This window comes from Cimex lectularius, unplaced genomic scaffold (genome assembly GCF_000648675.2).
Source record: "Cimex lectularius strain Harlan isolate CLEC.00 unplaced genomic scaffold, Clec_2.1 scaffold290, whole genome shotgun sequence".
In the NCBI taxonomy this organism is placed as follows: Eukaryota; Metazoa; Arthropoda; class Insecta; order Hemiptera; family Cimicidae; genus Cimex; species Cimex lectularius.
This window is the reverse complement of record NW_019394207.1, coordinates 295,730-306,813: the sequence shown is the minus strand read 5'-3', so window position 1 is coordinate 306,813 and position 11,084 is coordinate 295,730. Positions and strand designations below refer to the sequence as shown.

At 35.2% G+C, this 11,084-nt stretch overlaps 1 protein-coding gene across 4 annotated transcripts in view; it reads right to left on the bottom strand.

Moving 5' to 3' along the window:
- Nucleotides 1-380: 380 nt before the first annotated feature.
- LOC106668557 (brain tumor protein-like) overlaps nt 381-11,084 on the bottom strand; it is a 67,025-nt gene continuing 56,321 nt past the window's right edge. For all 4 annotated transcript variants that reach the window (XM_014397424.2, XM_014397425.2, XM_014397426.2 and 1 more), the window contains one exon: nt 381-3,731. In XM_014397424.2, the coding sequence (XP_014252910.1) occupies nt 1,193-3,709 (2,517 nt within the window). In that variant the 5' untranslated portion in view covers nt 3,710-3,731 and the 3' untranslated portion in view covers nt 381-1,192. The remainder of the gene's footprint in view (nt 3,732-11,084) is intronic.

Here is an 11,084-nt window from a genome sequence, read left to right as displayed (position 1 = left end):
AAAACGGAAGAAAACAAAATACATCCCAAAATTAAATAATTTAGGAGTACACATGCTAACTCAAAACTACAGCTCTAAAATACTGAAATGTAATGTGATTATGATACTAAATTTATTCACAGAACACATACCACATAATGCAGCAATTAACAACAAATAAAAGTAATAATAATAATAATAATAAAAACACAAGACTTAATTACTTGTAGCAATCTATTGTCATCTAAAACTGATTTTGTTTATAAATGTCCTAACTAAAGATAAATAGAATAACAACAAAGGAAATAAATGAACTAAACATAAAATAATTCAAGAGAGTTAAACATATATAAAATTTATCCTCTTTTACATTAAAAGGAAATGCACCAGCAGACAACGCAACTAACTGTGACTAGGGTGCGCATTTCTTACATCGCTCAACAATGTTGGTGTCGCCAGTTTTCATTTTATTTCATTTTTTGTAACAAAGTTATGATATCTTAACAAAGGATAGTAAATACTACTAAAATACAAAAATATTGCCCCATTTTTAGGGTCATCCCAATCACAAACCAGATAAGGTGTGATGTAATAATTGATTGTTACTTGAAATTCCCTAATTATATTCTACCATAATACTTAGTGAATTTTAAGTGCAGTCCATAGGTTGCTAAAAGTCTTAGACTGATCACTAATGAAACTTTTAAAAATTATGTTTAGACTGAGATATCCAAATAACAATTAGTGAGATGTAAGCTAATGATTTTTCTGCCCTTTCCATAAATAGTTGTCTTTTGACTACCATCCAGCTGTATATGAATAACACACATAAATCTTATAAATCTTTTTTCGCACAACAAATTTGTGACATTTTAAAAGTGGTCACACATAAATCATTTATGTTTGTCACAATATATATAAAAAAATCCAATTCAATGATAGGTGCCTATATCCTAAGTCTGACATATAAACAAATACTAATTCTAATTTGTTTGATATTTATATAAATAAAATGACAGTTTATCAACACTTGTTTATCTTTTAACAATTGGACAATTACTTGTAAAAATAAATATTTTATCCAGGAAGTAAAACTGAAATGAACACACACCATTCCTAATTTTAAATAAATGCACCAACAAAGTGTCAGGAATGGTTTTAATATTGTTAACACAATCTTAATTTTAAAAATACCATGGATATGTTTAGGATTTTATAGTCCTATCGGAGGAATCTGAACGTATCTGTAAATGTATAACCTGTAATCTTTACTTGCAAGTACGACAGACCCATCATCCATCAAGGCGACATCAAAGCATTGAGCATGCTTTACCTTACTTTCTAATGCAGATACCAACTGTCCATCTTGAGTGAATATTGTTAAATTGAAGTTATTGTGATTGTCAGCAATCAGAATTTCACCCGCTGAGTTGATCCCAACCCCAATAGGGTAGTTTGTGACGCCTTCACTTCCAATTTGTCTCAAAAATACCCCTTCATAATTGAATACTTTTACACAATGTGCTCTATTATCACTTATGAATATTTCTTGTTTGTCATTTACAACAACACCATTTGGAAATTCAAGATGTTTTGAACAACCAAATTTTTGTAGCACATTTCCTGATTGGTCAAATATAATAACTCTCATAACTTTACATTCGACAACGACAATCCTTCCCTTGCTGTCCACAGTTACACCTCTTGGATGTTGTAGAATATTGGCCCCAAATTTTCTGACAAACTGTCCGTATTGGTTGTATATCTGAATTTGGTGTGTTGGTGATCTTTCTGTAACAATTATATCTCCAGATGTTTTTACAACTGCTACTCTATTTGGGTAAAGCAACTGTCCATCCCGTTTTCCACATTCACCAAACTGAAATTTGAATCGTCCTTCCTTATCAAATATTTGTATACGGTGATTATTAGTGTCTGCAACAATTATATCATTTTGAGCATTGACAGCAACACCACTTGGCTCTGTAAATTGCCCCTCCAAAACGCCAAATTCACCAAATTTGCAATGATAAATCATTTTTTGTCTTTTAATCTGTGATTTGGGTGGAAATATAGATGTTGATAGAAGTTTGGAACTAATATCAATAACAGAATCTCCATGACTTGATAGTGAAAGTGGATAATGGTCAGAAGAGCCGTTTTGGAAAATATCAGCACCACCATTTGACCACTTTTCATAAGAGTTAACACCATTAAGATTCAAATCGCTAACTGAAGTCGAAAAAGGCCCCAATGAATTCGCTGTACTAAATCTTTTTGATATAATGTTAGATTCAAATTGGGTGTTTCCACTTGTGATTCCGTTGGTATAAGGGCGGTCAAGAACTCCATTTAAAGTATTAATGCTCATATTTCCATTACCAGAATTGTGAATTGTCGAAGACGATGTTACAGTGCCATTTATCGATGAACTGTTTCCATTTAGGTGTATCCCATTAATAGGTCTCGCTATTGGGGGCTGTTTACTCGGACCAAGGTTTACTTCACTACTAGATCTAACGTACCCAAAAGTATTCCTTACTCCTACTTGAATAGCCTGATAATTGGAAACAAATTCTAAATCATAAGCGGTCTGAATATTTGCATCCACATTGAAAGATGTTAATCCCTGCAGTTTTGATTCTATCAACTTTTTGAACATAAGACACTCAGCAATGCTTCCATGTTTTGTCAGTCTGTCATAAAATTCACAAGCTTGATAAATTCTATCGACTGTGTCTTGCGCCTTCTGTCCAAACACACTTAAAGACATCTGTTTAGCAGAGAACACACTTTCTAATTCTTTAAGTAGTTCCTGCTTTCTTTCTTCTAGCATAGACCTATAAAACTGGAATGTATCATTGATTTCATTCTGAGCCTTATGATATTGAACTTGTAGCCTCCCTGATGAATGCTCTAGAGTTTTTAACATATTTCGAATATCAGTCGCTTTTGATTTGCTTTCTTGAACTGTCTGATTTAGGAGATCGACATGCTTTGCTCCTACATCAGTCAAATGCTCACACTCATGAATCCCCGCAGGATGGTCAATTAGTGTGCACTCTTTGCACACAGGTATGTTGCATGATCTGCAAAAATATTTCAAAACTTCCATTTTATGTCTTGGGCAGGATATTACTTTTTCCGATGGTGAAATAAGGCCATTTTTAGAGTCATCTTTGACAGCGTCATTTGACAAAGTCATCACCCGATGTCCTTCGAAGCAATGCATAAATTGATGAGCCATTACGCAATTAGGACACAGAAAATTTTTACAATCGTAGCACCTTGCAACTGCGTCAGTAGTTTTACTTTTGCAACTAGTACAAAATACCTTAGGTTCGTCGGACGAGTCAATTACAGTTCGAATTGCAAAGTCTGGCAGTAATGCTGATATTCCTTTTGATGTCAAGGGACACTCTTGTTGGCAACGAGGGCACGTAAGCTTATCTGGATGTTCTTGATTTCTTTCAAGGCAGGCTTGGCAGTATGTATGGAGACAAGGTAATACTTTGGGATTGACAAATGTCTCATGACATAGACCACATCTAGTGTTGAACTGTACGCTACTTCCAATGCTGCTACTACTGATGACTGATGTTGTAGGCGATACTGTGACAGGAGAATCGCTACTAGTTGTGTAAGATGACGATGTGAATTCTTGATCTAGTTGTGAGCCAACACAGTTGATTCCAGCTAAAGAATCTATGGAAGGAGTAGGAGATTCCATGATCACATCGTAAGGAGAATACCTGGAACAAAATAAAAAATACAAATTATACTAATGTAAATCATTATATCATTTACATGATGTAAATCAAATTATACTAATCATCATATTAGTAAAAACATTTTAATTAATGATTCCAATTTATTATTCTTTTTATCTCAGGTATTTGGTTGCAATGAAAAATTAGTGATATAAATGGGATTTGAACCCACGACCTTCGGCTCAATACGCTGCTGCTCTAACCACTTTGTCATGATATCTCAAGTGGTTAGAGCAGCGGCACATTGAGTAGAAGGTCGTGGGTTCGAATCCCGCATGTGTCACTAATTTTTCATCTCAACCGGATCTTAGATAAAAAAGAAAATTTAATTGGAATAATTAATATGGTCAATTATGACCACTAAACAAATATGAATTATTTTAATTAATATAATTTTTTTGTAAGTTGACTATTACTGATCATTTTGGTCTGCCTATCCTCCCTGGGTTGGTCTATTGTATGGATTTTGCCTCAGTAATGGGTCTGGGTGGCCAAAAATGGCCCACTGGCTATATTCGGCAGTAATAAGACCTCAATCTCCTATGTCTCACTAATCTAGTAGACCAAAACTCAACAAATACAAGCTACCCACACATAAGGCAGCGTATCAAGACTGGCAAACTTATGTATCACAGGGTCAACAAAAACAACCCTGTAAATTAACTAGAAAAGACTCTACTAAAGCTACCTCCATTTGAAATATTTATACGGGAGAAATGAGGAAAAGCTCATTTAGACTCCAGAAACAATCAAATTGGATGGAAACTCAACACTTTGGGGTCACAACAATAATTAAATCAGACGCTCATTCTTAGAAATGAGAACTGACTACATGATCCCCTTTACAACATCCTATTCAGAGAAGAAAAATTCAGGAGGAAATCAGATACAATGATATGGAACACAGATGGCTCCATAACATGTGAAGGAATCAGATCAGGCATTTTCTGTACAAGCCAAAAAATATGAGAAATCAAACTCATTAAGGAAGAACATGACGGTATTTCAAGGTAAAATACATGCCATCAACACTTGTGCCTTAGAAAATTAAAAAAAATATTTTTGTAAGATTGGATAGCCAAGCAGCTATTAAAGCTTTAGGATTTTAAAAAATCACATCAAAATTAGTAAAATGCATCCCAAATCTCCAAAACCTTGGGAAACAACTTGATTGATTGTACCTTGGATATCAGGACAAAGGAATTTTGGGTAACTAAAAGGCAGACACACTGGCCAGAGAAATATCTGAAATACCATATATAGGCCTTGAACCTATTCTTGGGATAACAAAAAACAAACCTAGAATCCTCCAACACACAATGGATCCAAAAAAGACAAAAGGGGAAGTGGTACTCTAGACACTATAGTGGTGCTAGACATAGTAAGCTTATGCTAAAACAACCCTCACCAAGACTGGCAAACACTGTTATAGTTAGAGAGGGCTAAACTCAGGATTGGATATATACTGGTCAGGTATCTGAGAAAACATATTCAATGATGACTCCATTTGTTGGTTAAGGAAGGAGGAAGAAACAGCCACTCATATCATCTTAGAATGCGAAACAACCGCTCATTGTTGCCATAACTTGGGGAACAAAAAAACTGACTTCCTAGGATCCATCATCAAATGGGTCTGGATGATATTTGTCAAATTAATTTTATAAAATAGATTTAATTTCACAAAAATCGCCCAGACCCAACATGAAGACGAAGAAATGACGTCTAAGTGACCAACCCGTGAAGAAGGCAGACCAAAAAATTCAGGTCAGAGGCAGATTTCAGGAAAAAACCACACAATTTAAATTTACGTATTTAGGGATGGTCAATTTTTCTTAACTCTCTGAATAAACAGGAATATCTGATTAAGGAGAACAGAAAATACGATTATTTGAAAATTAGCGTCGATATTTTGATTTGAATAGGAACATTTGAAATCAGATTATGGAAAATATACGAAAAAATTAGAAAAAAATTGATCGAGATTCGCCATTTTTAAAAAGAAAGCCCTATAACCTCAAGAACATAGTACGTGGCAATCTACTGTCAACTTTTCTTTTTTTTTTTAAACTGTCATATCAATCTTTTTAGTATATGAAAACTAAAACTGTTAACTTTCGAAATTTAATATGATGATGTTAATTAAAACGGTTTATTTGCGTGAGGATAAGTGGTCAAAATTGGACAATTCCTGATGCAGGATGACATTTCATAATTTTCTGTGGGAAAAAAACCCAAAACGGACTATAGATTCTTGTAATAATGCGGCAAAAATGTTGATAAAATATTTACCCAATACAATTATAAGTAGCGACGTTAATAAAAATAAAACTAATTTCTATAAAATACATGTATGAAGGAGAAAGTTCAACTTTGGAACAGAACGATCCAATCTGTACGAACGTCTAAAATTTCAAACGCGGCATCCCCCTCCTATAAGCCGGGCTTAAATCTCAAAATTTAAACACAGTCGGAGTTTTGATGTACACTAATAATAATTTAGGGAACAAAAAAAGAGTTTCGGTACTATGAAAATATTTAAATTGGATGTTTGATTGAGCCTCAAGAATATATTTCGTTGTCGCCGCCTTAAGTAATAGTACTTTAATTCTTGGCCAATATCCTACTTAATTTAAATTTAAAATTATATATGTATATATTAAATAGAAAATACAGACAAATACAAATTACGTGTTTTTTTAATTTTTATTTTTATTCGTGCCGTTCGGGTTTTACTTACTTTGTGAGGGGGAAAAGCCCAGGAAAGTTCATAAAATCCGATACCTTCTAGCTGAAGTTTATTTTATTAAACAACCATTACAAATTAAGATTTTTATTGTCCGCAAGGTGATGAACCTGAAATTTGGTCGTTACCGAGCATATTTGCCCGCTTGTCCTTGGTTGGTATAACAGACGTCATCTCTTTGTTCTAGGTGGTTTTTATGAGATTTCTTTTATTAAGTCGCCTATATAAAAGAATCTGGACTTGCAAATTATTTATAAAAGAAACTAGACTCGGCCGAATATCACCCACACCCAACACTGAATCGAAATTTAAAAAAATGTTGTTTGATCAACCTAGAGAGGATAGGGAGACCAAAACGATCAGTAACGACCAAATTTCAGGTACATACTGATCGTAAGAACTCAAAAAATAACACTAATAAATCCTTAACGCTAATATACCTTTTAGATTAAATTAGTTAAACAATGAAAGGCAAAGACTTACTTTATTATATTTACAGGTTATTATTATTATTATTTTTACAAAGTCAATAAAAAATCTTTCAAGAATTTTTAGTTTTTTAGTGTGCTTCCAAAATATTCATTTTAATATTTATTATCTGCCTGCATCTGTGGTTTAATAGTCGGGCAAATAATAACTTGTACGATATCAAACTTTACGTTTAGCTTTATCGTTTAATTCCTTTTCTTTCGGTACTTCAGGATTGTTGCTAATTTTATTTACCCTTAACTTGACCCAACTGTTCGAGCTATTTTATTTTTAACCATTTTACATGAATGAACTTACTGGTAATAGTTGGAAAATTAATATTAAAAAAGACTAAGTGAATGAAATAAAGAATATGCAAGGTTATAGTGCAGAAATGGCAAAGTAACCTCGGACTGCACTTCCTCCTGGGTCAGTATTGCATTTACCTTGATTCATCAGTACATTTCCTACTTCTAGGCTTTTTACGACTTCCTCAGTATCGAACGTTAATTTCCAGCAAAATAATCAACGTCTTGAAAATAAGTCAAATTGGTGAAACGGTGTACGAATCTGTGGGGGGCGTAAGCTTGTACAAACCACCCGGAAGCTCACGTGAGAGCTTATAGTCTAATCCGTCAAATAAATTTTTAAAATGCATGCTAACGACTAGAACTGGGAGACCGCGGTAGCCGAGTGGTTGAGAGAGCATGAGAGACTCTCACGCCGCGGTCGTGGGTTCGATTCCCACCGTCGCCTCTGGCCCTTTTTTCCCGATAACCCCAAATTTGTACAACATATATAAGAATTCGTCATGGCTAATATGCAAAGATCATAAGGCAAAAAAAAAAGAGTTTATAGATAGAATTACTCGCAAAATTATTGATTACTAAAATATACAAGATCTATAAGAATAAATAAAATAATGAATACTAGAGGATATTTTTAAAGGCACGAAGCTTCTATTCGTTCTAGAGTAATTATCATTCCATGATACCGACCGATCTCAAGGAAAACGCATTTAAATTAAAAAATAAATACATAAAAAAATTAAAACGAACATCTCATTTGGGTGAAGGGGGCAGATGAAAAATAAAACACCACCAATTATGCTAATCAAAACGATAGTTTATTTACTATTTATTACTTTCTAAGAGAAATTCAGTGAATTATCGAAATCTTTATTTATTTTTTTTATGAGGCTGAAAGGGTATTTAATCGTGGCACTATGCTACGGAATGGACAAGCCTCAGAGCCGCATTTTGGGCATTGAGATTCTCCCATTCCATTCCATTCCATTCCATTACATTACATTACCTTACCTTACCCTACACTACCAAACCGCACTAAGAGGGAAAGTAAATATCGATACTCTACTCAGGAGGTAGCTTTGGATCCTTCTTTTTGGATCTACCCGGTATATTCCGTTGAGAAGAACTCCTGAAAATCCAACCAGTTTGAAGTACCATTTACTCCAAAACGTTTATAACTTAATAATGCAAATCGAAACGCTTCGATGTAAATAAAGTCAGGTCCCAAGAAACATACGGAAAGTTCGAAGTAGAAGAGCTACATAACCGCTTTCAAGCTCTTCAGGACCAGGACCTAAAAGAGAATGTCGATGAACACTGCGATAAAGTAAACAATATATTAAGAGATTATAAGAGATGCGAGCAAAAAGGTGCTGGGATATCATCGAAACCCTCAAAAGTAAGATTGTAAGTCAGAGGATAACTGGAAGGGTTAAGTAACTACCTCTATTTATAAACGTTAATCTTTCTTTAAAGAACCATGGAACTCGCTAGAACTATTAAGTAAATCCATTGTTTATTCTTGATTTCATAATATGTAGGGATTTCTTGACTCTGCTAGAAGAGTAAAATTACGTCTTATGTGTTCAAAAATTTCTTATCCGGACTCGCTCGAACTGGGTTATATGTGAAAGAGAAAGGTTTGCTTATGCAATGGGCCGATGGTCTGTCTGACCTTATTAGCCATTCTTCACAATTTCTTATTGGGCAATTTTTGTATATTTAAGGAAAAATGCAGATGTTTTATAGTAATATAAAAAAAATCAAGTGCATGATTGATTTGTTCTTCCTCTTGAGGAAAAGCACTAGTTACCTGGTTATGGCCATCGTGGGACAAACAAGGTGACCATTATATTTTAAAAAATTATGCTACATTTTTGTCATGACCGTGTACGTAAGTACATGTAAATTTAATAGCTGGAATCAAAGTCGGGAAGAAGAGAGATTGCCAGTTGTGCAACATATTACACCACTCCCACGCCCCGTGCTTTTTTGAGGTTGCCGTACCCCTACTTCGCTCTAACCTTGGCTTCACTTTCACTGCCTTCCCTCTCTTCCACAACCTATCACTTACTATCTATCTCTATCAGCGTTTTCATAATCTCCCTCTCTCGGTGAAGTTGGTCTGTGGCGAATCCCTCTTCCAGCTAATAACGCCGATGATCTGAAAAAGGAGTTGTCGGGGGCTGTTGCAATATTTGACCTACAGCAATTTGCGTTGCCGTGAGAATGCCTAAGGAAGGTAGGCACGATTACGTGCAAACGGAGCCCAGTTACACGGTGGCATTTTGCATGCACACAGTTTAGCACGTCATGGTCGTTTCAGGGAAATGATATACACAAAGAACATCTGTACAAAGAGGAAATGAAAAGTAAAATCTTCATAAGAGTCATAACTCTTGGTGATAAAGAGTTGCTAACAACTGCACCTTGTAAAAAGTAAAAACTGACAAATGGCCTCTCTTGAAAATGTTTTGTTTTATTTATTCCTAAACACTTTCGTTCTTTTTTTAAAAATCATTCTGTGTTATTGATTTGGAACCATAAGATCGAAAGAGCACGATAAAATTTTGAAAAACCGACAAATAAACTTAACTCATTAGTACAATTTCAACTAGGTACCTCTAAAATTTGAGTGATGACAGCGTGAAATATGGAAACAATTTTGACAAATAGCAAACAGATCTCACGGTTCAATTACTAATGGATTAAACCGCTGACAAAAGTTCGTCCACTCCAAGACCGATCCGACCAAACATTCCTGTCATTAGGATGTAGTGCCGCTTTAATGGTTCCGATAGGACAATTAATTTTGACAAAAATACTCTACTGTTTTGACAATAGGAAGGCAATTATGACGGAGAAGGGAGAGGACGGTCGCCGTCTGTTTCCGCCGGGTGCTTTTTTTGTTTTTCTGTGGTCGACGGTCGGCGGACGAGCCGGTCTGCTGACCTTTGTGGGATGAAGGTCCGACTGCTGGCCTTGTAAAGGGGTAATTAAACTCAATTACATACTTAACTCGAAACTCGTTCTACGGGGGCAATACTCTCCTCTCTCTCTCTCTCTCTCTCTCTCTCTCTCTCTCACACACTCTCTCTCTCTCTCTCTCTCTCTCTCTGTATCTTTCTCCCTCCCTCCCTCCAACACCCCCGTGATATCACGTGCCTGCCATCGGCAAGGATCCTCGTAACATGTTTGCCCTATACAGCGGCACACTGGGTAAAAGTAACCATTGAAAGAGGGGTGATTTACATAATCTTTGAAACCGGATGACTACAAAATTACGTTTACAAGTTTTCTCTCGGATTCAGTATTTTCTACCCAGTTTATTATGTATACATAAAAAAAAAAAAAAGACGGAATGGAAATAAGAAAGTGTCATCATTAAGTTGAGTGACAAATCTAATCGAAAAGCCATCGATAGATTAAATGTAACCAAATATATCACAGGTTCTAAAATAAGTGTTTCCTGAAAGATTTTTTCATTAATGAAGTCAAGAATTCTTCTCAGGGGGTAATATTGCGGTTCAAAATGGGCTTCCCAGGTAATAATAATAATAATACAATACTTTTCCTAGCTATTGTAAAGGTAGTAGCTAGGGTAAGATCCAGCTATGTCTGTCTGCAGACATAATCGACATTGGTCATATGATTATTATATCCCATGTTTTTCAAGGTGGTACTTAACTGGAGCATGTCCTCCTGTGAATAAATTTTTCCTAAGGCTCGATTACTTGGAGCGAGTTTAGTAGCTACTATCCGGCGAATTCACCAGCTGCTAGTCAACTCGCCCGGCTTAGCTAACTACCAGGTTAT